The 25,456-nt window shown below is 40.4% G+C and overlaps 1 protein-coding gene across 1 annotated transcript in view; it reads left to right on the forward strand.

Annotated features, from left to right (window-relative positions):
- LOC310737433 (uncharacterized protein) overlaps positions 1–25,456 on the forward strand; it is a 107,542-nt gene that overhangs the window by 43,177 nt on the left and 38,909 nt on the right. The window contains exons 131-191 of the mRNA XM_083561761.1: positions 68–214; positions 1,523–1,731; positions 1,830–1,933; positions 2,095–2,213; positions 2,399–2,575; positions 2,708–2,913; positions 3,006–3,106; positions 3,270–3,388; positions 3,505–3,630; positions 3,732–3,925; positions 4,053–4,147; positions 4,264–4,394; positions 4,552–4,676; positions 4,831–4,948; positions 5,033–5,245; positions 5,478–5,648; positions 5,814–5,951; positions 6,108–6,157; positions 6,324–6,450; positions 6,574–6,656; positions 6,800–6,926; positions 7,174–7,364; positions 7,528–7,618; positions 7,717–7,816; positions 7,915–8,087; positions 8,341–8,496; positions 9,208–9,341; positions 9,440–9,573; positions 9,730–9,824; positions 9,947–10,116; positions 10,207–10,291; positions 10,388–10,534; positions 11,844–12,052; positions 12,151–12,254; positions 12,416–12,534; positions 12,720–12,896; positions 13,029–13,234; positions 13,327–13,427; positions 13,591–13,709; positions 13,826–13,951; positions 14,053–14,246; positions 14,374–14,468; positions 14,585–14,715; positions 14,881–15,005; positions 15,160–15,277; positions 15,362–15,574; positions 15,807–15,977; positions 16,122–16,259; positions 16,416–16,465; positions 16,649–16,775; positions 16,899–16,981; positions 17,131–17,257; positions 17,503–17,693; positions 17,857–17,947; positions 18,046–18,145; positions 18,244–18,416; positions 18,670–18,825; positions 19,199–19,332; positions 19,413–19,546; positions 20,581–20,675; positions 20,833–22,430. Of these exons, the coding sequence (XP_083417887.1) occupies positions 68–214; positions 1,523–1,731; positions 1,830–1,933; positions 2,095–2,213; positions 2,399–2,575; positions 2,708–2,913; positions 3,006–3,106; positions 3,270–3,388; positions 3,505–3,630; positions 3,732–3,925; positions 4,053–4,147; positions 4,264–4,394; positions 4,552–4,676; positions 4,831–4,948; positions 5,033–5,245; positions 5,478–5,648; positions 5,814–5,951; positions 6,108–6,157; positions 6,324–6,450; positions 6,574–6,656; positions 6,800–6,926; positions 7,174–7,364; positions 7,528–7,618; positions 7,717–7,816; positions 7,915–8,087; positions 8,341–8,496; positions 9,208–9,341; positions 9,440–9,573; positions 9,730–9,824; positions 9,947–10,116; positions 10,207–10,291; positions 10,388–10,534; positions 11,844–12,052; positions 12,151–12,254; positions 12,416–12,534; positions 12,720–12,896; positions 13,029–13,234; positions 13,327–13,427; positions 13,591–13,709; positions 13,826–13,951; positions 14,053–14,246; positions 14,374–14,468; positions 14,585–14,715; positions 14,881–15,005; positions 15,160–15,277; positions 15,362–15,574; positions 15,807–15,977; positions 16,122–16,259; positions 16,416–16,465; positions 16,649–16,775; positions 16,899–16,981; positions 17,131–17,257; positions 17,503–17,693; positions 17,857–17,947; positions 18,046–18,145; positions 18,244–18,416; positions 18,670–18,825; positions 19,199–19,332; positions 19,413–19,546; positions 20,581–20,675; positions 20,833–22,430 (9,761 nt within the window). The remainder of the gene's footprint in view (positions 1–67; positions 215–1,522; positions 1,732–1,829; positions 1,934–2,094; positions 2,214–2,398; positions 2,576–2,707; positions 2,914–3,005; positions 3,107–3,269; positions 3,389–3,504; positions 3,631–3,731; positions 3,926–4,052; positions 4,148–4,263; positions 4,395–4,551; positions 4,677–4,830; positions 4,949–5,032; positions 5,246–5,477; positions 5,649–5,813; positions 5,952–6,107; positions 6,158–6,323; positions 6,451–6,573; positions 6,657–6,799; positions 6,927–7,173; positions 7,365–7,527; positions 7,619–7,716; positions 7,817–7,914; positions 8,088–8,340; positions 8,497–9,207; positions 9,342–9,439; positions 9,574–9,729; positions 9,825–9,946; positions 10,117–10,206; positions 10,292–10,387; positions 10,535–11,843; positions 12,053–12,150; positions 12,255–12,415; positions 12,535–12,719; positions 12,897–13,028; positions 13,235–13,326; positions 13,428–13,590; positions 13,710–13,825; positions 13,952–14,052; positions 14,247–14,373; positions 14,469–14,584; positions 14,716–14,880; positions 15,006–15,159; positions 15,278–15,361; positions 15,575–15,806; positions 15,978–16,121; positions 16,260–16,415; positions 16,466–16,648; positions 16,776–16,898; positions 16,982–17,130; positions 17,258–17,502; positions 17,694–17,856; positions 17,948–18,045; positions 18,146–18,243; positions 18,417–18,669; positions 18,826–19,198; positions 19,333–19,412; positions 19,547–20,580; positions 20,676–20,832; positions 22,431–25,456) is intronic.

Genomic DNA, 25,456 nt, shown 5'->3' on the forward strand with positions numbered 1-25,456 from the left:
TCCAGCTTTGCTAATGTTATGCAGAAAATGAGTTGACCACAGAAACCTTTGTTTGTTGCCTTTTAAGGTTGCTGTATTGTCATCCGAGGATCTGTTCACTCTGCTCACATGCAAACTGCCAAGCAGCCTGAAATACTCTAAAGATGCTTGGAAGTTGTTCTTCCAAAATTTTGCTGGCTTTTTGGGTGACGCATTGCAAAGGTTTTCAAGCATGGTATGCAAATTTGATTGTTGCTTGTCACCCCTGGGTCTCGAATCCAAGTCGCTCAGGGAGGTGTTAGAACTCACATGCAGGGACACTGTCGGAATTGACAAGTTCACAGTTCTTTATTAACTTAAGTCATTAAACCCAAGAACAGAAAACTTTGGAATGTAAAGTCACATATGGCTCAAGAAACAACATTGGACTTGAAATAGAAAACCGGTACATAACAGCAAAACAAAAGCATCAGGGCACAGGAACATAACAGCATGCGGACCTCACGACATGGCACAACCTGAAACGACATGTTAATAAACCAACAAGAACAAAAGCTGAAGGGGTAACTTAAATACACTGAGGACTAACAAGGAACAGGTGCAAAACATTTAGGACACAGATAGGGACAATGGAATAGGGAGCAGGGAATAGGGTGTAGTGGTCCAGTGGCGACATCTGCAGGACTCGGGGGCAGAGCAGCACCTTTCGGAGAAGGGGATTTAGAGGGCATCGCAAATGTCACTTTCTCTGGCACTCTCTGTGAGAATTAGGAACAGAAGAGTGCTCTCTATGGGACGCTATGCAGGTCTTTGGAGCAAAGGCTCCTTTGCGGAGCTCAGGAGTGGTGAGACACCCTCTCTGGCACTCTCTCTAGGACTGTTTGGCACTCTCAGAGGGGCACAAAGGCTGGGCAGCCTCTTTAGCAGAAACAGAGGTGGAGCAATGCTCCCAGCAGGAAACTGAGGCTGGGCAACAACCCCAGTGGAACTCCAAGGCAGGGGAGTTTGTTTGAACCCTACGGTGGGCAAACCGGCACCTGACCTCCTTTCAAAATGACGAATAGCTGGGGCAGCAAGCGCATTGGAACTCTCGGATGTCTGTTGCTCAATTAATGGCTTTGCCAGAGAGGTGGAGGATTACATATTCAATCATTGTTCGGTCAGTCGGATATGCTTGTGGTTGGGAGAGGAGCATGAGGGTGCACTGGCAGAAGAACAGGTTGCAACCATCGGGATCGGCAGAACAATTTTGGGGCACCGAGACCAGTGGGTTTGAGCTAAACTAATCCCTGTTTTCATTGTGTTTGAGTCTCCAGTAGTCCAGATTCTCACTGTTGCTTGGCTCATTCTGCCACACCCGATTCTAGGATTAAGGGAGTATTACATAGGGAGTTGGGACCCAGTGGTGGTAAAAAAAAAAATTGAATTTGCAGTCAATGAAATGAATGAATAAACTTGCCATCATACTGACAGGTGTTGTAGTATAAAAAATGTTTTGTGGAAATATGCATTGAAGTATGTAATCTTTCACTCTGTCATGTAGACCGATAAGAGCATTCAGACTGACCCACATATACTTGATGCTATCTGGGAGGTGATAATCAAGGACTTCACTGCAGCACAGTTGATGAATGCCACTTTCATCAGCGAGTGGTTCCAGATGAGGCTCAGACCATTGTTTTCATCAGTGTCCACAGACTTTCTATCCAGCCTCAGTTTCACAAAATTCAGCTGTGAGACCTACCAAATTGTGTAAGTATGGACAATGAAATTTCTGAACTTCAGATGTGTTATATAGGACATGAGGAAATAATTGATGAGAATATCCAATCTGTTCTCACCAAACATAGTGTGAAAGCTCTCAGTAGTCAAGAATCACTCATGACAGAGAAACAGAAGCAGCTGGTCTTTTCTTCATTCATCTTTCCTTTCCTCTCAAAAGATGGCTCACCAGGTAAGTACTCCCCTTTTAGTTGTTGTAATACAGACAACTGACATTTTTGAATTAGTTTTCACCTGCTTGAATTAAGGGTGATTCTTTTGTCTGAATAAAACTAAACAGGGCCAATTTAGAATGGTGTAATTAGTTGAACTAATGATCTTGGTTCCATCTAGATCCTGGCTGTGTTTCCACAACTTCAGGCAGCAATGACTGGCTTTTAACGAACCTTGGCAGTTTCTTCAATTATGCCACCTTGACAGAGCTGAAAATTTTAAATGCAAATTTCTCTAGTGTGAGTAACATCCCAATTGCACCAACTTTATGTTTCTTGTGGAGTTGCAGCTGACTGTAGTAGTAACAGTTGGTTTCTGGGTTTTGATGAAGAGAACAGACAGCTGCTGCAAGCAGTGTCCATTTGTTTTACTTGAAGACCTGGTGTAAACATAATGTGATATGAATGTTTTTTTTCTCCTGCAGGTTGCAGTGTTTGGTTTACTGTCCATTGAGCAGAAGGCTCAGTTCATCCTGCAGGCGGATACAGGAGTGTTGGGAAATGACTTAGTGATTAGAGAGGTGTTTAGCAGTATGATCGCATCTTTTGATCTCAATCAACTTGGCATGTTCTTCACAAACTTCAGCCAGACTGCAATACAAGTGAGCATCTCTGTTGCCTAAAGACCAGATCACAAATTATTTTCTTGTGTTTTTTTTTGTTTTTGTTTTTTTTTATCAAAAAAGACATTATTCTGTGCATACTAATTGATGGATGATACCTTGTGATTGCAGATGAACCTCACTAGCATTCCTTCAGCAATTTCAGACACCATTCTGAACATAACGCTCTTAGATCTGGTGCCTCACTTCCAACGTTTCAGCCCAGAGGACTTTGCCCTGTGGTTCCAGAATTACCTTTCCATCTTACTTCCTGGTATTGGTTCAAACACCCTGTCGATCATCCCCATGACCATCGGCTGTGACTCCTACAGAGAGATGTGAGCATCTCTTCATAACACAAACACAGCAAATGATTATTTTGTTACTTTTTAGAATTTGAATTTGTTTCCCACTTTTGCTGTATTTACAGAGTGAACGGACTTGATAATGTGTACAGTGACCTCTCTGCAACACAGTCCAACACTGTTTTCAATTACATACAAGACTATCTCAAGTACCAGTCCAGCCAAGGTTTGTGTGTTTATTTGCTGTTTCAGGCTACTAGGTAGGCAGTGATAAGAAGATGTGATTTCAGGCTGATAATGTTAGGGTTCGGGTAAGTCAGGAGTGTCCTAGATGCTCAATCTGAATTCACCACAGACCTTTTACATCAGTGTCCTCTGTTGCTTCACAGGCCTGAGTTGCTATGGTGGTGGAAGCTTTTACATGTTCCTGAAACAGTTGTTCCTCAGTTTTGGATTCCCTGACCTAATAGACTTCCTGTCTCTTATCCCAGATGACCGACAGACAGAGGTGTGTTTGCTCTATAACACCAATTGCTTCAGTGCTTCGCTCACTGTAGGAAAGCCAATGAGTTAAGCACATCACTATCTGTAGTTAATGCTTTGTCTTCCTTCTGTGTTTTCTAGCTCTTGAGCTCCATCTCTCCAGAAGAACTTAGTGAGTTCCTGAACAGACCGAACACAGTTGTTAATGGTTCCGAGCTCTGCACACTACTTGACAACTACAGTAGGACCAATCAGTACCTGGAGATGGTAGGCCAGTTTTTATTTCACCTAGATTTTTGTCCATGTAGACTACTTGCCTTTATTCTGCCAGGAATGGCTGATAGAGTAATCACTGTTTCTCTCTACAGGAGCCTGTTTTGTCCTCAGTTCTGGCCAGCCAAACATTGGAGTGTGTGTGGCCTCGTGCTCTCAGTGCCTCAACTCAGGCTGATGTAGAACAGTGGTTTAATGTTATACTGGTTCACTACCTGCCCTACCTCAGTTCTCAGCTCATCAGCTCCACCCAGCTCAGTGGTGCCTCTTGTCTGTCATACAGGAAACTGTAAGTTCTTTATTGGATGTTTCATTAAACAGGGTTTTCATCATAAACACTGCCACATGTCTGGTGGCGGAAAAAAACTGAGGTCATATAGTAAAGAAATCTCCTGTACGTATGTGTTTGTGAGCAGGGTGTCTATCCTGGGGGACAACTTCAATTTTTCTGCAGCTGATTTCTCCCAAGCTGATGTGTACAGCTCTATAAAAGTGTATCTGAGCAGTGGTGGTAAGAATAACTACATTTTTCTTGTTTCTTTTTTCTAGTTCTCTCTGTACAAGCATTTCCGTTTGTTTGTGTGTGCACTACATGTGTGTCTCAACATGTGATTGTGTATTTTGCAGATGCCAGCCCCCGCTGCTATAACTCCTCAGATCCTTTTCTGAACTCCACTGCCTGGTTTGCAGACAACATTGGATTCTTCGTCACCTTCATCACCCTCAGTGATCTACAATCATTTCTATCAGGAAGCATGGTAGTGCACACACACACACACACACACACACACACACACACACACACACACCTGCAATTATCTATATTAGTCATTCAAACATATTTCTGTTAACTACATCACACAATGTACACAGTTTGTAGTGCTGTGATAATGTGTGTTTTATTGTGTCTTTTAGTCAAGTGTGTTCCTGGAGAACTCTGAAAACCTTCAGTTGTTCAACAACCCAGGAATTTCAGCCAGTGTCTTGGAGTATTATACAACACAGTTGTACATCCAGAATCCTGACTTCAGCCCTCTCGGGTACCACTCAAACCTCAACATTGAACAAAATTTAAATTTGTTTATTTCATTTATTTATCCAACCCTTTATAGATTCAAATCCCACATGTAAAAGACCATATATACGTGCAAATATCTGTGTATGCATTCTAAAAGGTTGTTTGTGTTTTTATAGATTGCCTGCTGAGCTGCTGTGTCAAAGTCCTGCCTCCATGTTTGTTTTTCTTGGAGATGCAGACATTCAGACAATCCTGACTAGCATCAACATCTTCTGCACAGAAATAAATCCAGAGGTAATCAATCAATAAGACTTGTGTGTTCACTAATCACTTCTTGTGTAGTAGTGCCAGTCACCTCTAACCTTCTTCTCCTTTCAGGTAACAGCGGTGCTGGTAGCAAAGTTCCCTGATATATCTGCAGCCACCATCCAAACATTGGGAAGCCAGTGTGTGGGCTTGACTGTGGGCCAGATAAACTCCGCCCCTCCCAATGTGATAAGCGGTGCTCTGTCAACACTCGGTATCATCAGTGGCTGGGACCAGGGCCAAGTGAATGCCCTCATCCAGAGCATCATTAGTTCAGGCTTTAATGTAAGCGTACACTGCCCATTTGTCAGGAATGTTGCTCTATGTTACAGAAAGTGAAAGCTTGCCATTTTTGATCACAATCACCATGTCAATATTCTATTTATGTTTATACATTTACTAACTATACCATGTTACCAAAAGGTCTGTAATTTAATTTCTTTCTTATTGCACAAGTTCTAAAATTCAGAATCAGAAATGTTTTCAAGTTAAGGATATGATTGTTTTACTCTCACAGATCAACAGTGCCTCCTCTCTGGTATCATTGGGAACACTTATTGGTGGTGTTCCTTCTACAGCCATATCCATCATCCCATCTTCTGAGCTTCTGTCTTTATCTCAGAATCCAACATTCATTGCTAATATTCTATCAGCCCCAGTTATTCTACAACAGACATTTGTCCAAAAGGTATTTACTTTGTTTTACACACACACACACACACACACACACACACACACACACACACACACACACACACACACACACACACAACATATCTTTATTACCTTCTCCTATAAAAGTGCAGTAACATGCAGTTGCTTTGTTGAAGTCCGCTCTAACACGTTGTTCCAGGTAATCTCTGTAGACCAAACCTCTGTCATACAAAATGTTCCGGATGCACTAGTGATGTATATTCCACTTGTTCTACTGACATCTCTGAGCTCTGTGGAAGTTTCACTCATCAATAACAAGAGCTGGAGTCATGAACAGGTACTTAAACCCACCCACTTTGTTACACTGAAAAACTAAAGTCTCATGCCTCGACTGTAATAGCAGCAGTTCCCCTAATCTGATTTCCTGACTTGTTTGGATGTCAGGCTATAAAACTCATCAAAAAATGTTAAGACTTTTTTTCATTTTTACCAGGCTATGATGTTCTTCGGTGCAGTGGCCAGTGCCTGTACTAATCCAGAAGAGTGAGTTAGGAAACACACACACACACACACACACACACACACACACACACACACACACACACACACACACAGTCTATCTAATATAGCTAATGTAAAGATCTGTTCTGTGAATACACCCATCACTGTGTATGTCTATTTGTGACTGTGGGTGTGTTTCTCCCTGCAGTCTGTCAGCATCAGTACTGCAGGGATTCTCTTGTAGCTCAACTCTCCCACAGAAGAAAGCCAAAGATCTAGTCAAAGCCTGTAGACCACGTGCAGGCAGAGACAAGGTCGTCCTGACAGAGGCTCAGGTACATACACTCTGATATTCAATCACATTCTGCACACAGAATGAATCAGAGACAGCAGGTAGACCCAAACCTTTACTGGTAAATGAGAAAACACACAATCACACAACACATTCTGTGTTTCAGCTGACCTGCATGTACAACTATGTGAAAGAAGATCAAGTCGAAAGCTTTATGAATGTCCCCTCTGATATGCTTCTGTACTACAGGTGTGGAACATATTCACATACAGAAAATACTGTATTCAAGTATATGATATCAAGAAAAAAAGGTCATATGCTGGCTGTGTGTGTGTGTGTGTGTGTGTGTGTGTGTGTGTGTGTGTGTGTGTGTGTGTGTGTGTGTGTTGTAGCTACGAGACAATACAGAATGTGAACTGCCAATCATATTTCCGTGCCCTTGGCAGAGCAGATTTCTCAGTTCTTTCTCCTGTCCTTGACAAAACAACCATACTGTTCAACAATGCAAAGGACTGCCTGGTAATACACACACAGTAAAATATTCATAGACCAACACATTCAATATTAGCTCTTAAATCTGCAAATCAGCCATCAAATTATAATCAATTCATCTCTTATGCAATTCCATTGTTGAAAACAAGTGAAAATATGAACATGTTCAGGCTTAAACAATAGACACTAAACAGTGGAATCCACACAAGACACCCCCCCCCCCCCATTCTTATAGATTCTGTGTGACTTTTCTTCATGGGTTGTGATGTTGTAGGGTATATCTGGTGTGAGTCTGACCAGGGATCAGGTGGAGGTTCTGGGAAATATGGCCTGTACACTGGACTCCTCCTACATCCAGAACTCTGACCCTTTCATTTTGGAGAAACTGAAGAACTGTGGAGATCTTTCTGATTCTCAGGTCACCGCTGTACAGTCACTGCTCCTCAGTGGAAACACTGCTTATGGGTGAGTCATAGCTTCAAGTGCATTTGTGCACATCTTTCATCTATGTTGTAGAAAATGATTTTATCATTGGTTTTAAAAGGACATAAAACAAATGGAAATGGTGTGTGTCTATAGATTGCATTTGATATTTTTTTGACCTCTGACATTGTTTATCATGAATCAGTAATCCCTCAACATGGAATGAGCAGACCGTGGAACAACTTGGCATCCTGGTTGTCTATTTCAAATCAGGCCTCTGTGACACAATTGGCTTTGTATGTAAACCGTTTCACCATTGTGTTTGTGATTTATAAACCCAACTTTAAACTTTCTGGACTGATTACATTTTGTCCCTGTTTGTGCATTGTTGAAGAATGTCAAAAGGAAATTATTTTCAGTCCTGAGGGAGCAGAAGATCCCACTGATAAAGCTTAGGACATTCTTTACAGAATGCAACTCAGAAAGTACTACAGGTAACCGTATACTACAGGGCAAAACACATCGAGGTACAGCGTATTACACATATTGAGATTGTGTGCTTCACTCAATTCCTCTGTTGTGTGTCTTACAGTGAGCAACATAACAGGAACAACAATTGCAGATGGAGCTTTTCCTTTCGGTTTTAATGCCATCCAGTTTGATCTGTATCTGGATATCACCGTCTTGCAGGAAAACCTGGCAGCTATCACTGAGAAAGTGGTGGACACCAGCCTCCAGGCGGTCATTCTTAACAAGTTAAACCAGGTCAGAGACACTAAATACTGGACTGTATAACACAGCAGGAAAGAAAAAGTTGTCTCAGCTTTTTAGTCATAGAATTCTGAAAATATTTCCAGTTTGTGTATAAATATGATTCTTGCATGGTGTCCCACTGTCAAATAGGGTTTGTTTTTGGGTTGTAAATTAGAAGTCTGTCTTTGTGTGTATGCTGAATTTCCCCACACAAGATTTGTTTTGATTTGATTATAAATTGTTGATTTCGTGTGTGTATACGTAGATTTTCCCATCAGGCCTTGGTGACCATGTGCTGCAACTACTGGGTTCAACTTCTCGTTTGGCCACAATTGATGACATTAGCAAGTGGAACATTACTATGATTGACACACTGTCCTCTTTGATGGATTCCAATGATGGATACTGGGAACCAGAAAAGGTAATAAAAGGTTGTTTGTGCATGTGTGATAGAGAGAGAGAGAGAGAGAGAGAGAGAGAGAGAGAGAGAGAGAGAGAGAGAGAGAGAGAGAGAGAAAGAGAGAGAATGAGAGAGAGATAGAGCTCATCTGGGATGATTTAGTGAGGGTGAGAGAAAGTATCTGTGATCCTTCATTGATTAGATATCATGACATAGTTGCAGATAAAACACTTTTGCAGTCAAAGAGCATGTTCAATCCCCTTTAGAGAGACTAGAATTTACAAAAAATGCAAAAATGTTTTTATTTCTTACAAATGATGTACACAACGATGATGATGAAAATGTTATCACTGACAATAGAGGTGGAAATGTATATGAAGGTATTTTTTAGAAAGCAGGCAGAGCTTCAGGTCTAGTGTTAATTTAAAACTGAATTATTTCATAAATGTTTTTAACTAGTTATACGGTCAGGGAACTAACCCCAGTAATGGGTTGCACAAGCCAGTGCACTCTTAGTAGATAAATGGGGAGGGTTGCAATAGGAAGGGCATCCAGCGTAAAAACATGTGCCAAATCAAACATGCGGTTCATGAATAAGGATAATCCGCTGTGGCGACCCCTAACGGGAGAAGCCGAAAGAAAGTTTATACTGCAAGCATACTAGCTGACATTTTGTATTTCTCAGATACTGTTGTGCTTGCTACAAAAACGCTTGTGTATTATTTTTTTAAGGGAAAAGCAGTAATTATGAGGTATCTGAGCATGGGTGATCACTCTCTGGGAAGTGCTGAAATAAATGTCATTGGTTCCTACATCTGTACATTAGACATCAGTATACTGGAAAATATCACTCCTGAGAGTTTAATGTAAGTCCCTGCTCACATACATACACAAACATGGACAAACAAAATAAAGAGATGAAGAATGATCTGAATTTTAATATAAATTTTTGTTCTCTTTGCAGGATGTTCCTGTCTCCAGATCTGTCCTCATGTTCCTTTGAACAGAAATCTACTCTGTACATCATTATCAAGTATTCATTTAGCAACTTTCACAGAAGTGCCACAATATACTACCAGCTCATGATACCTTACCTGGGTAAAACAAACATTCATGCATACAGGAAGACTAAAAAATACATGTTTTTAAAAAGTCTGAATTGTGTCTGAATTTAAGTTAATTGTACATATGAACATGTTGAGGTGTGTGTGTGTGTGTGTGTGTGTGTGTGTGTGTTTGTTTGTGTGTTTGTAGGTGGTGCTCCAGTGGAGGATATCGAATTTTTATCCACTCAGGACATTAACATGGACATCACTGTATTCATTAGTCTGAACCCTGCTGTTTTCAAGGTATAAAGAAGAAAATATTAACCAGAGAATTTGTTGCTGAAATATTGAATGTTTGAATTAAATGTAGTGAAAAATTGAAAACTGAAGATAAAATAGATAACAAGTACTTTTTTGTTTGCCAGACCCTGAATGTGAGCACAGTGAGAGGTCTAATGGGTATAAACATTGCTGATCTGAAACTGTTTGAGTACTCCTCAGCAGTTCAGTCCTGGGTGTCACAACAGAACCAAACTGATCTGGACACACTGAATCTTAGCATCATCAACCGCAACCCTTGTTATGGTGTAAACAGGTGAGTTTTATTTATGAAATGAAAAAGGACTCAACTTTACAGAATTTGTTTTGAAAAAAATAAAAACATTCTTCTTGTTTTTCTACATAGTGACCGACTTGATAGTGAATTTGCATCCGGAAATGTCTCTACAGTACTATGTAACTTTAGCATTTCTGACTATGCCTGTTCACCGGTAAGTATTCCGTGAATCAAATATCTGTTTCCAGCTTTGCTAATGTTATGCAGAAAATGAGTTGACCACAGAAACCTTTGTTTGTTGCCTTTTAAGGTTGCTGTATTGTCATCCGAGGATCTGTTCACTCTGCTCACATGCAAACTGCCAAGCAGCCTGAAATACTCTAAAGATGCTTGGAAGTTGTTCTTCCAAAATTTTGCTGGCTTTTTGGGTGACGCATTGCAAAGGTTTTCAAGCATGGTATGCAAATTTGATTGTTGCTTGTCACCCCTGGGTCTCGAATCCAAGTCGCTCAGGGAGGTGTTAGAACTCACATGCAGGGACACTGTCGGAATTGACAAGTTCACAGTTCTTTATTAACTTAAGTCATTAAACCCAAGAACAGAAAACTTTGGAATGTAAAGTCACATATGGCTCAAGAAACAACATTGGACTTGAAATAGAAAACCGGTACATAACAGCAAAACAAAAGCATCAGGGCACAGGAACATAACAGCATGCGGACCTCACGACATGGCACAACCTGAAACGACATGTTAATAAACCAACAAGAACAAAAGCTGAAGGGGTAACTTAAATACACTGAGGACTAACAAGGAACAGGTGCAAAACATTTAGGACACAGATAGGGACAATGGAATAGGGAGCAGGGAATAGGGTGTAGTGGTCCAGTGGCGACATCTGCAGGACTCGGGGGCAGAGCAGCACCTTTCGGAGAAGGGGATTTAGAGGGCATCGCAAATGTCACTTTTTTCTGGCACTCTCTGTGAGAATTAGGAACAGAAGAGTGCTCTCTATGGGACGCTATGCAGGTCTTTGGAGCAAAGGCTCCTTTGCGGAGCTCAGGAGTGGTGAGACACCCTCTCTGGCACTCTCTCTAGGACTGTTTGGCACTCTCAGAGGGGCACAAAGGCTGGGCAGCCTCTTTAGCAGAAACAGAGGTGGAGCAATGCTCCCAGCAGGAAACTGAGGCTGGGCAACAACCCCAGTGGAACTCCAAGGCAGGGGAGTTTGTTTGAACCCTACGGTGGGCAAACCGGCACCTGACCTCCTTTCAAAATGACGAATAGCTGGGGCAGCAAGCGCATTGGAACTCTCGGATGTCTGTTGCTCAATTAATGGCTTTGCCAGAGAGGTGGAGGATTACATATTCAATCATTGTTCGGTCAGTCGGATATGCTTGTGGTTGGGAGAGGAGCATGAGGGTGCACTGGCAGAAGAACAGGTTGCAACCATCGGGATCGGCAGAACAATTTTGGGGCACCGAGACCAGTGGGTTTGAGCTAAACTAATCCCTGTTTTCATTGTGTTTGAGTCTCCAGTAGTCCAGATTCTCACTGTTGCTTGGCTCATTCTGCCACACCCGATTCTAGGATTAAGGGAGTATTACATAGGGAGTTGGGACCCAGTGGTGGTAAAAAAAAAAATTGAATTTGCAGTCAATGAAATGAATGAATAAACTTGCCATCATACTGACAGGTGTTGTAGTATAAAAAATGTTTTGTGGAAATATGCATTGAAGTATGTAATCTTTCACTCTGTCATGTAGACCGATAAGAGCATTCAGACTGACCCACATATACTTGATGCTATCTGGGAGGTGATAATCAAGGACTTCACTGCAGCACAGTTGATGAATGCCACTTTCATCAGCGAGTGGTTCCAGATGAGGCTCAGACCATTGTTTTCATCAGTGTCCACAGACTTTCTATCCAGCCTCAGTTTCACAAAATTCAGCTGTGAGACCTACCAAATTGTGTAAGTATGGACAATGAAATTTCTGAACTTCAGATGTGTTATATAGGACATGAGGAAATAATTGATGAGAATATCCAATCTGTTCTCACCAAACATAGTGTGAAAGCTCTCAGTAGTCAAGAATCACTCATGACAGAGAAACAGAAGCAGCTGGTCTTTTCTTCATTCATCTTTCCTTTCCTCTCAAAAGATGGCTCACCAGGTAAGTACTCCCCTTTTAGTTGTTGTAATACAGACAACTGACATTTTTGAATTAGTTTTCACCTGCTTGAATTAAGGGTGATTCTTTTGTCTGAATAAAACTAAACAGGGCCAATTTAGAATGGTGTAATTAGTTGAACTAATGATCTTGGTTCCATCTAGATCCTGGCTGTGTTTCCACAACTTCAGGCAGCAATGACTGGCTTTTAACGAACCTTGGCAGTTTCTTCAATTATGCCACCTTGACAGAGCTGAAAATTTTAAATGCAAATTTCTCTAGTGTGAGTAACATCCCAATTGCACCAACTTTATGTTTCTTGTGGAGTTGCAGCTGACTGTAGTAGTAACAGTTGGTTTCTGGGTTTTGATGAAGAGAACAGACAGCTGCTGCAAGCAGTGTCCATTTGTTTTACTTGAAGACCTGGTGTAAACATAATGTGATATGAATGTTTTTTTTCTCCTGCAGGTTGCAGTGTTTGGTTTACTGTCCATTGAGCAGAAGGCTCAGTTCATCCTGCAGGCGGATACAGGAGTGTTGGGAAATGACTTAGTGATTAGAGAGGTGTTTAGCAGTATGATCGCATCTTTTGATCTCAATCAACTTGGCATGTTCTTCACAAACTTCAGCCAGACTGCAATACAAGTGAGCATCTCTGTTGCCTAAAGACCAGATCACAAATTATTTTCTTGTGTTTTTTTTTGTTTTTGTTTTTTTTTATCAAAAAAGACATTATTCTGTGCATACTAATTGATGGATGATACCTTGTGATTGCAGATGAACCTCACTAGCATTCCTTCAGCAATTTCAGACACCATTCTGAACATAACGCTCTTAGATCTGGTGCCTCACTTCCAACGTTTCAGCCCAGAGGACTTTGCCCTGTGGTTCCAGAATTACCTTTCCATCTTACTTCCTGGTATTGGTTCAAACACCCTGTCGATCATCCCCATGACCATCGGCTGTGACTCCTACAGAGAGATGTGAGCATCTCTTCATAACACAAACACAGCAAATGATTATTTTGTTACTTTTTAGAATTTGAATTTGTTTCCCACTTTTGCTGTATTTACAGAGTGAACGGACTTGATAATGTGTACAGTGACCTCTCTGCAACACAGTCCAACACTGTTTTCAATTACATACAAGACTATCTCAAGTACCAGTCCAGCCAAGGTTTGTGTGTTTATTTGCTGTTTCAGGCTACTAGGTAGGCAGTGATAAGAAGATGTGATTTCAGGCTGATAATGTTAGGGTTCGGGTAAGTCAGGAGTGTCCTAGATGCTCAATCTGAATTCACCACAGACCTTTTACATCAGTGTCCTCTGTTGCTTCACAGGCCTGAGTTGCTATGGTGGTGGAAGCTTTTACATGTTCCTGAAACAGTTGTTCCTCAGTTTTGGATTCCCTGACCTAATAGACTTCCTGTCTCTTATCCCAGATGACCGACAGACAGAGGTGTGTTTGCTCTATAACACCAATTGCTTCAGTGCTTCGCTCACTGTAGGAAAGCCAATGAGTTAAGCACATCACTATCTGTAGTTAATGCTTTGTCTTCCTTCTGTGTTTTCTAGCTCTTGAGCTCCATCTCTCCAGAAGAACTTAGTGAGTTCCTGAACAGACCGAACACAGTTGTTAATGGTTCCGAGCTCTGCACACTACTTGACAACTACAGTAGGACCAATCAGTACCTGGAGATGGTAGGCCAGTTTTTATTTCACCTAGATTTTTGTCCATGTAGACTACTTGCCTTTATTCTGCCAGGAATGGCTGATAGAGTAATCACTGTTTCTCTCTACAGGAGCCTGTTTTGTCCTCAGTTCTGGCCAGCCAAACATTGGAGTGTGTGTGGCCTCGTGCTCTCAGTGCCTCAACTCAGGCTGATGTAGAACAGTGGTTTAATGTTATACTGGTTCACTACCTGCCCTACCTCAGTTCTCAGCTCATCAGCTCCACCCAGCTCAGTGGTGCCTCTTGTCTGTCATACAGGAAACTGTAAGTTCTTTATTGGATGTTTCATTAAACAGGGTTTTCATCATAAACACTGCCACATGTCTGGTGGCGAAAAAAAACTGAGGTCATATAGTAAAGAAATCTCCTGTACGTATGTGTTTGTGAGCAGGGTGTCTATCCTGGGGGACAACTTCAATTTTTCTGCAGCTGATTTCTCCCAAGCTGATGTGTACAGCTCTATAAAAGTGTATCTGAGCAGTGGTGGTAAGAATAACTACATTTTTCTTGTTTCTTTTTTCTAGTTCTCTCTGTACAAGCATTTCCGTTTGTTTGTGTGTGCACTACATGTGTGTCTCAACATGTGATTGTGTATTTTGCAGATGCCAGCCTCCGCTGCTATAACTCCTCAGATCCTTTTCTGAACTCCACTGCCTGGTTTGCAGACAACATTGGATTCTTCGTCACCTTCATCACCCTCAGTGATCTACAATCATTTCTATCAGGAAGCATGGTAGTGCGCACACACACACACACACACACACACACACACACACACACACACACACACACCTGCAATTATCTATATTAGTCATTCAAACATATTTCTGTTAACTACATCACACAATGTACACAGTTTGTAGTGCTGTGATAATGTGTGTTTTATTGTGTCTTTTAGTCAAGTGTGTTCCTGGAGAACTCTGAAAACCTTCAGTTGTTCAACAACCCAGGAATTTCAGCCAGTGTCTTGGAGTATTATACAACACAGTTGTACATCCAGAATCCTGACTTCAGCCCTCTCGGGTACCACTCAAACCTCAACATTGAACAAAATTTAAATTTGTTTATTTAATTTATTTATCCAACCCTTTATAGATTCAAATCCCACATGTAAAAGACCATATATACGTGCAAATATCTGTGTATGCATTCTAAAAGGTTGTTTGTGTTTTTATAGATTGCCTGCTGAGCTGCTGTGTCAAAGTCCTGCCTCCATGTTTGTTTTTCTTGGAGATGCAGACATTCAGACAATCCTGACTAGCATCAACATCTTCTGCACAGAAATAAATCCAGAGGTAATCAATCAATAAGACTTGTGTGTTCACTAATCACTTCTTGTGTAGTAGTGCCAGTCACCTCTAACCTTCTTCTCCTTTCAGGTAACAGCGGTGCTGGTAGCAAAGTTCCCTGATATATCTGCAGCCACCATCCAAACATTGGGAAGCCAGTGTGTGGGCTTGACTGTGGGCCAGATAAACTCCGCCCCTCCCAATGTGATAAGCGGTGCTCTGTCAACACTCGGTATCATCAGTGGCTGGGACCAGGGCCAAGTAAATGCCCTCATCCAGAGCATCATTAGTTCAGGCTTTAATGTAAGCGTACACTGCCCATTTGTCAGGAATGTTGCTCTATGTTACAGAAAGTGAAAGCTTGCCATTTTTGATCACAATCACCATGTCAATATTCTATTTATGTTTATACATTTACTAACTATACCATGTTACCAAAAGGTCTGTAATTTAATTTCTTTCTTATTGCACAAGTTCTAAAATTCAGAATCAGAAATGTTTTCAAGTTAAGGATATGATTGTTTTACTCTCACAGATCAACAGTGCCTCCTCTCTGGTATCATTGGGAACACTTATTGGTGGTGTTCCTTCTACAGCCATATCCATCATCCCATCTTCTGAGCTTCTGTCTTTATCTCAGAATCCAACATTCATTGCTAATATTCTATCAGCCCCAGTTATTCTACAACAGACATTTGTCCAAAAGGTATTTACTTTGTTTTACACACACACACACACACACACACACACACACACACACACACACAAACATATCTTTATTACCTTCTCCTATAAAAGTGCAGTAACATGCAGTTGCTTTGTTGAAGTCCGCTCTAACACGTTGTTCCAGGTAATCTCTGTAGACCAAACCTCTGTCATACAAAATGTTCCGGATGCACTAGTGATGTATATTCCACTTGTTCTACTGACATCTCTGAGCTCTGTGGAAGTTTCACTCATCAATAACAAGAGCTGGAGTCATGAACAGGTACTTAAACCCACCCACTTTGTTACACTGAAAAACTAAAGTCTCATGCCTCGACTGTAATAGCAGCAGTTCCCCTAATCTGATTTCCTGACTTGTTTGGATGTCAGGCTATAAAACTCATCAAAAAATGTTAAGACTTTTTTTCATTTTTACCAGGCTATGATGTTCTTCGGTGCAGTGGCCAGTGCCTGTACTAATCCAGAAGAGTGAGTTAGGAAAACACACACACACACACACACACACACACACACACACACACACACACACACACACACACACACACACACACACACAGTCTATCTAATATAGCTAATGTAAAGATCTGTTCTGTGAATACACCCATCACTGTGTATGTCTATTTGTGACTGTGGGTGTGTTTCTCCCTGCAGTCTGTCAGCATCAGTACTGCAGGGATTCTCTTGTAGCTCAACTCTCCCACAGAAGAAAGCCAAAGATCTAGTCAAAGCCTGTAGACCACGTGCAGGCAGAGACAAGGTCGTCCTGACAGAGGCTCAGGTACATACACTCTGATATTCAATCACATTCTGCACACAGAATGAATCAGAGACAGCAGGTAGACCCAAACCTTTACTGGTAAATGAGAAAACACACAATCACACAACACATTCTGTGTTTCAGCTGACCTGCATGTACAACTATGTGAAAGAAGATCAAGTCGAAAGCTTTATGAATGTCCCCTCTGATATGCTTCTGTACTACAGGTGTGGAACATATTCACATACAGAAAATACTGTATTCAAGTATATGATATCAAGAAAAAAAGGTCATATGCTGGCTGTGTGTGTGTGTGTGTGTGTGTGTGTGTGTGTGTGTGTGTGTGTGTGTGTGTGTGTGTGTGTGTGTGTTGTAGCTACGAGACAATACAGAATGTGAACTGCCAATCATATTTCCGTGCCCTTGGCAGAGCAGATTTCTCAGTTCTTTCTCCTGTCCTTGACAAAACAACCATACTGTTCAACAATGCAAAGGACTGCCTGGTAATACACACATAGTAAAATATTCATAGACCAACACATTCAATATTAGCTCTTAAATCTGCAAATCAGCCATCAAATTATAATCAATTCATCTCTTATGCAATTCCATTGTTGAAAACAAGTGAAAATATGAACATGTTCAGGCTTAAACAATAGACACTAAACAGTGGAATCCACACAAGACACCCCCCCCCCCATTCTTATAGATTCTGTGTGACTTTTCTTCATGGGTTGTGATGTTGTAGGGTATATCTGGTGTGAGTCTGACCAGGGATCAGGTGGAGGTTCTGGGAAATATGGCCTGTACACTGGACTCCTCCTACATCCAGAACTCTGACCCTTTCATTTTGGAGAAACTGAAGAACTGTGGAGATCTTTCTGATTCTCAGGTCACCGCTGTACAGTCACTGCTCCTCAGTGGAAACACTGCTTATGGGTGAGTCATAGCTTCAAGTGCATTTGTGCACATCTTTCATCTATGTTGTAGAAAATGATTTTATCATTGGTTTTAAAAGGACATAAAACAAATGGAAATGGTGTGTGTCTATAGATTGCATTTGATATTTTTTTGACCTCTGACATTGTTTATCATGAATCAGTAATCCCTCAACATGGAATGAGCAGACCGTGGAACAACTTGGCATCCTGGTTGTCTATTTCAAATCAGGCCTCTGTGACACAATTGGCTTTGTATGTAAACCGTTTCACCATTGTGTTTGTGATTTATAAACCCAACTTTAAACTTTCTGGACTGATTACATTTTGTCCCTGTTTGTGCATTGTTGAAGAATGTCAAAAGGAAATTATTTTCAGTCCTGAGGGAGCAGAAGATCCCACTGATAAAGCTTAGGACATTCTTTACAGAATGCAACTCAGAAAGTACTACAGGTAACCGTATACTACAGGGCAAAACACATCGAGGTACAGCGTATTACACATATTGAGATTGTGTGCTTCACTCAATTCCTCTGTTGTGTGTCTTACAGTGAGCAACATAACAGGAACAACAATTGCAGATGGAGCTTTTCCTTTCGGTTTTAATGCCATCCAGTTTGATCTGTATCTGGACATCACCGTCTTGCAGGAAAACCTGGCAGCTATCACTGAGAAAGTGGTGGACACCAGCCTCCAGGCGGTCATTCTTAACAAGTTAAACCAGGTCAGAGACACTAAATACTGGACTGTATAACACAGCAGGAAAGAAAAAGTTGTCTCAGCTTTTTAGTCATAGAATTCTGAAAATATTTCCAGTTTGTGTATAAATATGATTCTTGCATGGTGTCCCACTGTCAAATAGGGTTTGTTTTTGGGTTGTAAATTAGAAGTCTGTCTTTGTGTGTATGCTGAATTTCCCCACACAAGATTTGTTTTGATTTGATTATAAATTGTTGATTTCGTGTGTGTATACGTAGATTTTCCCATCAGGCCTTGGTGACCATGTGCTGCAACTACTGGGTTCAACTTCTCGTTTGGCCACAATTGATGACATTAGCAAGTGGAACATTACTATGATTGACACACTGTCCTCTTTGATGGATTCCAATGATGGATACTGGGAACCAGAAAAGGTAATGATGGGTTGTGTGTGTGTGTGTGTGTGTGTGTGTGTGTGTGTGTGTGTGTGTGTGTGTGTGTGTGTGTGTGTGTGAAAGAGACAGAGAGAGAGAGAGAGCTAGAGAAACTGAAATTGACTAAAAATAGATATTCAAATTTACAAATCATGTAAAATAAAAAACATGATGAAAATATTATCACTAACAATAGAGATGGACATGTATATCACAGTCTTCAGAAAGCAGGTTGAGCTTTAGGTCTAGTGTTTATTTATAACTTAATTGTTTCATAAATATTTTTAACCAGTTTTACATCAATCATTCTAGCTGTCATTTTTTTTTTAGATACTGTTGTGCTTGCTACAAAAATGGTTGTGTATTTTTTTAGAGTAAAGCAGTAATTATGAGGTATCTGAGCATGGGTGATCACTCTTTGGGAAGTGCTGAAATAAATGTCATTGGTTCCTACATCTGTACATTAGACATCAGTATACTGGAAAATATCACTCCTGAGAGTTTAATGTAAGTCCACACTCACATGTACCTACATACACAAACACAGACAAACTGTTGTTTAACTGTTAAATGTTTTCTTTCTGCAGGATGGTCCCCTATCCAGATTTGTCCTCATGTTCCTTTGAACAGAAATCTACTCTGTACATCATTGTCAAGTCTTCTTTTAGCAATCTCCACAGCAGTGCCACAAAATACTACCAGCTCATGATACCTTACCTGGGTAAAACACGTCTATTCAATTTGTCAAGCAGTCGTTCAACCACCAAATTGTTTGCCAAATGCACAGTGAATTCACATTCCTGCACATAAAATCCTGCCCCTAGATTCAAATATTTATATTTATATGGTAAAATATTTAAATAGTAAAATATTTTTTCTAATTGTTGTGCAGCACCAACGTGATTCAAGCTCATTGGAATGCAATCTTAATTCAAATAACAATTTACTTGCATGCCAGAACACACAACACCTTGAACATTTATGTGTATGTGCTACAATACATAGCTATATACCTATATATATATATATATATATATGAGCACTTCTTTTAACCTATACACAAATCTGAGTCTATTGTGGGTATAGGTAAAAGGTTTCTTATTCAAAATTATTTGTAAAATATTTTTTATATATAAAAATATTTATTTTAACTGGGTAATTAGGTGTCAGTGTTAAAATAAATACCCATATAAAGACATGGAATTTAGAAAATGGTGTACAAGGAACAGCACAGACAGCAGAGGACAATTGAGATATGCTATAGAGGACAATGCTAAGGGGGATATACCTAACATAATGCAAAAGAAATGTAATCGGAATCGAAATGGAATACAGAGAGAAGATAAGTATCATCAAAAGCTTTGTCTAAGAGCAACTTTGAATAAAAAAAGAAAAATTTGGAACACAGAATTGTCATTTCATCTGTCCTCTGCCAGATATTAACGAAAAATGTATAATTTATTTCATAGTTTTATATATATATACAGCGTGGAATATAAATATTTGACACATCAGAATTTTTATCAGTAAGGGGATTTCTAAGTGGGCTATTGTTCTGATTTCTTTGTATGAATTCAATATTTGGCTTAAAAACTACATCTGGTGGAAATTTGGTGTCAATAGCCCACTTAGAAATCCTCTTACTGATAAAAATGCTGATGTGTCAAATACTTATTTTCCCTGCTGTATATATATATATATCAAAAGTTTTACTTTTTATGGTTGCAGTTCAATTTATTCAAAATCTTTTTGTAGGTGGAGCTCCTGTGGAGGACATACAAGCCTTTTCAACTCATAGCATCTGCATGGACATCACAACGTTTACTAGTCTGAGTCCTGCTGTTCTCAACGTATAAAATACCAATATACTTCTTACATATGACATTAAAATAAGGAAAACAATATACTTTTTGTCTTTTAACTAAGAATTTAAATCCATTGTGTGTGTGTGTGTGTGTGTGTGTGTGTGTGTGTGTGTGTGTGTGTGTGTGTGTGTGTATGTTTTAGGCTCTGAATGTAAGAACTGTGCAAGCCCTAATGGGGGTAAATGTGGCTGGCTTGAAGCTGTTTGAGAATTCTTCAGTGGTTCAGTCCTGGGTGTTACAGCAGAAACAAATGGATTTAGATATGCTGAATCTTGGCATCATCAACAACAGCATCAAAAATTATACTGCCATCATCACCACAACCACTCCTTTATCCACATCAGCTTCTGACACTACAATGAAAGCTGCCACTTTAAATGCCCTCCTTACCACCACAACCTCCCACACTAAAAGCTTTGAAATTACCACTTTATTTCAAAACTCCAGCATTGTCAACTTGTCTGCCATTAGCAATACTCTTGTTACTACTACTGCTTCCCCCTCTACCAGCTTTGTTTTCAACACTTCTGCTAGAGCAACTGTCAACACCACTGTTACTACTAATGTTGTCCATACTTCCAATACTTCTTTCACTAAAAATAATGAGCACGCAACGTTTTTTCAAAACAACTCTGTAATCACTATCAATACACCTGTCACTAGTAATGCCCTCCTCACCACCACTGCTTCCCCCTCTACAAGGTCTGAAATTAGCACCTCTGCTGAAGCAAATGCCATCATTACTGCCAGCAGTAATGTCGAACTTACCACCACCACTTCCCCAAATACAAGCATTAAAAACAGCACTTCTGCTGAAGCATATCTCAACACAACTGCCTTTTCTAACATTGTCATTACTTCTGAAACTTCCCACCTCCCACCTCCCACAGCAAGTTTTGATATCATCACTTATACTCAAAAAAACTCTGGTATTACTGTCAACATACCTGGCACTAGCAACGCCCTTCATACCACTACTGCTTCCCCCAATACAAGCTTTAAAATCAACACATCTGCTGGAGGAAATGTCAATATAACCACCAATAGTAACATAGTCCTTACCACTACTGCAGCCCCCTCTACAAGCTTTGATATCCACACTTCTGCTGAAGCAAATGTTAACACGACTGCCATTACTAATGTCGTCCTAACCAATAATGCTTCTTCCACTGCAAATATTGATATCAAAACTTCTACTCAAAACAACTCTGGCATTACTGTCAACACACCTGCCACTAGCAATGCCCTCCTAACCACCACTGCTTCCCTCACTAGAGGATTTGAAATCAACACTTCTGCTGGAGCAAATATTAACACGACTGCCATCAGCAATGATCTTCATACCACTACTGCTTTTGCTGCTACAATCATTGAAATCAACACATCTGCTGGAGGAAATGTCAACATTACTGCTAGTAGTAATGTCAACTTTACTACGACTGCTTCCCCGAATACAATGTTTGAAATCAACACTTCTGCTGAACCAAATATAAACATGACTGACATTACTAATGTTGTCCATACCACCAATGCTTCCCCAAATACAAGCTTTGAAATAAGCACTTCTTCGGGGGCAAATGACAACACCAATATCGCTACTAATGTCGACCATACTTCCAACACTTCTTCCACTGAAAATAATAAAATCACCACTTCTACTCAAAACAATTCTGTTGTTACTGTCAACATATCTGCCACTAGCAATGCCCTTTATGCCACTACAGCTTCCCCAAATACAAGGTTTGAAATCAACACTTCTTCTGCAGCAAATGTCAACATGACTGCCATTACTAATGTCGTCCTTACCACCAATGTTTCCCCAAATACAAGCTTTAAAATTAGCACTTCTTCTGCAGCAAATGTCAACATGACTGCCAATAGTAACATAGTCCATACCACTACTGCAGCCCCCTCTACAAGCTTTGATATCCGAACTTCTGCTGAAGCAAATGTCAACACCACTGTCATTACTAATGTTGACCATACTTCCAATACTTCTTCCAATATTAATAATAAAATCACAACTTCTACTCAAAACAACTCTGGCATTACTGTCAACACACCTGCCACTAGCAATGCCTTCCTAATCACCACTGCTTCCCCCACTAGAGGATTTGAAATCAACACTTCTGCTGGAGCAAGTGTTAACACGACTGCCATTACTAATGTCGTCCTAACCAGCAATGCTTCTTCCACTGCAAATATTGATATCAAAACTTCTACTCAAAACAACTCTGGCATCACTGTCAACACACCTGCCACTAGCAATGCCCTCCTAACCACCACTGCTTCCCTCACTAGAGGATTTGAAATCAACACTTCTGCTGGAGCAAATATTAACACGACTGCCATCAGCAATGATCTTCATACCACTACTGCTTTTGCTGCTACAATCATTGAAATCAACACATCTGCTGGAGGAAATGTCAACATTACTGCTATTAGTAATGTCAACTTTACTACGACTGCTTCCCCGAATACAATGTTTGAAATCAACACTTCTGCTGAACCAAATATAAACATGACTGACATTACTAATGTTGTCCATACCACCAATGCTTCCCCAAATACAAGCTTTGAAATAAGCACTTCTTCGGGGGCAAATGACAACACCAATATCGCTACTAATGTCGACCATACTTCCAACACTTCTTCCACTGAAAATAATAAAATCACCACTTCTACTCAAAACAATTCTGTTGTTACTGTCAACATATCTGCCACTAGCAATGCCCTTTATGCCACTACAGCTTCCCCAAATACAAGGTTTGAAATCAACACTTCTTCTGCAGCAAATGTCAACATGACTGCCATTACTAATGTCGTCCTTACCACCAATGTTTCCCCAAATACAAGCTTTAAAATTAGCACTTCTTCTGCAGCAAATGTCAACATGACTGCCAATAGTAACATAGTCCATACCACTACTGCAGCCCCCTCTACAAGCTTTGATATCCGAACTTCTGCTGAAGCAAATGTCAACACCACTGTCATTACTAATGTTGACCATACTTCCAATACTTCTTCCAATATTAATAATAAAATCACAACTTCTACTCAAAACAACTCTGGCATTACTGTCAACACACCTGCCACTAGCAATGCCTTCCTAATCACCACTGCTTCCCCCACTAGAGGATTTGAAATCAACACTTCTGCTGGAGCAAATGTTAACACGACTGCCATTACTAATGTCGTCCTAACCAGCAATGCTTCTTCCACTGCAAATATTGATATCAAAACTTCTACTCAAAACAACTCTGGCATCACTGTCAACACACCTGCCACTAGCAATGCCCTCCTAACCACCACTGCTTCCCTCACTAGAGGATTTGAAATCAACACTTCTGCTGGAGCAAATATTAACACGACTGCCATCAGCAATGATCTTCATACCACTACTGCTTTTGCTGCTACAATCATTGAAATCAACACATCTGCTGGAGGAAATGTCAACATTACTGCTAGTAGTAATGTCAACTTTACTACGACTGCTTCCCCGAATACAATGTTTGAAATCATCACTTCTGCTGAACCAAATATAAACATGACTGACATTACTAATGTTGTCCATACCACCAATGCTTCCCCAAATACAAGCTTTGAAATAAGCACTTCTTTGGGGGCAAATGACAACACCAATATCGCTACTAATGTCGACCATACTTCCAACACTTCTTCCCCTGAAAATAATAAAATCACCACTTCTACTCAAAACAATTCTGTTGTTACTGTCAACATATCTGCCACTAGCAATGCCCTTTATGCCACTACAGCTTCCCCAAATACAAGGTTTGAAATCAACACTTCTGATGGACCAAATATAAACATGACTGCCATTACTAATGTCGTCCTTACCACCAATGTTTCCCCAAATACAAGCTTTAAAATTAGCACTTCTTCTGCAGCAAATGTCAACATGACTGCCAATAGTAACATAGTCCATACCACTACTGCAGCCCCCTCTACAAGCTTTGATATCCGCACTTCTGCTGGAGCAAATGTCAACACCACTGTCATTACTAATGTTGACCATACTTCCAATACTTCTTCCAATATTAATAATAAAATCACAACTTCTACTCAAAACAACTCTGGCATTACTGTCAACACACCTGCCACTAGCAATGCCTTCCTAATCACCACTGCTTCCCCCACTAGAGGATTTGAAATCAACACTTCTGCTGGAGCAAATGTTAACACGACTGCCATTACTAATGTCGTCCTAACCAGCAATGCTTCTTCCACTGCAAATATTGATATCAAAACTTCTACTCAAAACAACTCTGGTATTACTGTCAACACACCTGCCATCATCAATGCTCTTCACACCACTACTGCTTTTGCTGCTACAATCTTTGAAATCAACACATCTGCTGGAGGAAATTTCAACATTACTGCCAGTAGTAATGTCAACTTTTCTACGACTGCTTCCCCAAATACAAGTTTCAAAATAAACACTTCTGCTGGACCAAATATAAACATAACTGCCATTACTAATGTTGACCTTAACACCAATGCTACCCCAAATACAAGCTTTGAAATAAGCACTTCTTCGGGGGCAAATAACACCAATATCGCTACTAATGTCGACCATACTTCCAACACTTCTTCCCCTGAAAATAATAAAATTACCACATCTACTCAAAACAATTCTGTTATTACTGTCAACACACCTGCCACTAGCAATTCCCTCCTAACAATCACTGCTTCCCCCACTAAAGGATTTGAAATCAACATTTCTGCCGGAGCAAATGTTAACACGA

Source organism: Silurus aristotelis (genome assembly GCF_946808225.1).
Source record: "Silurus aristotelis genome assembly, chromosome: 2".
Lineage (NCBI taxonomy): Eukaryota > Metazoa > Chordata > Actinopteri > Siluriformes > Siluridae > Silurus > Silurus aristotelis.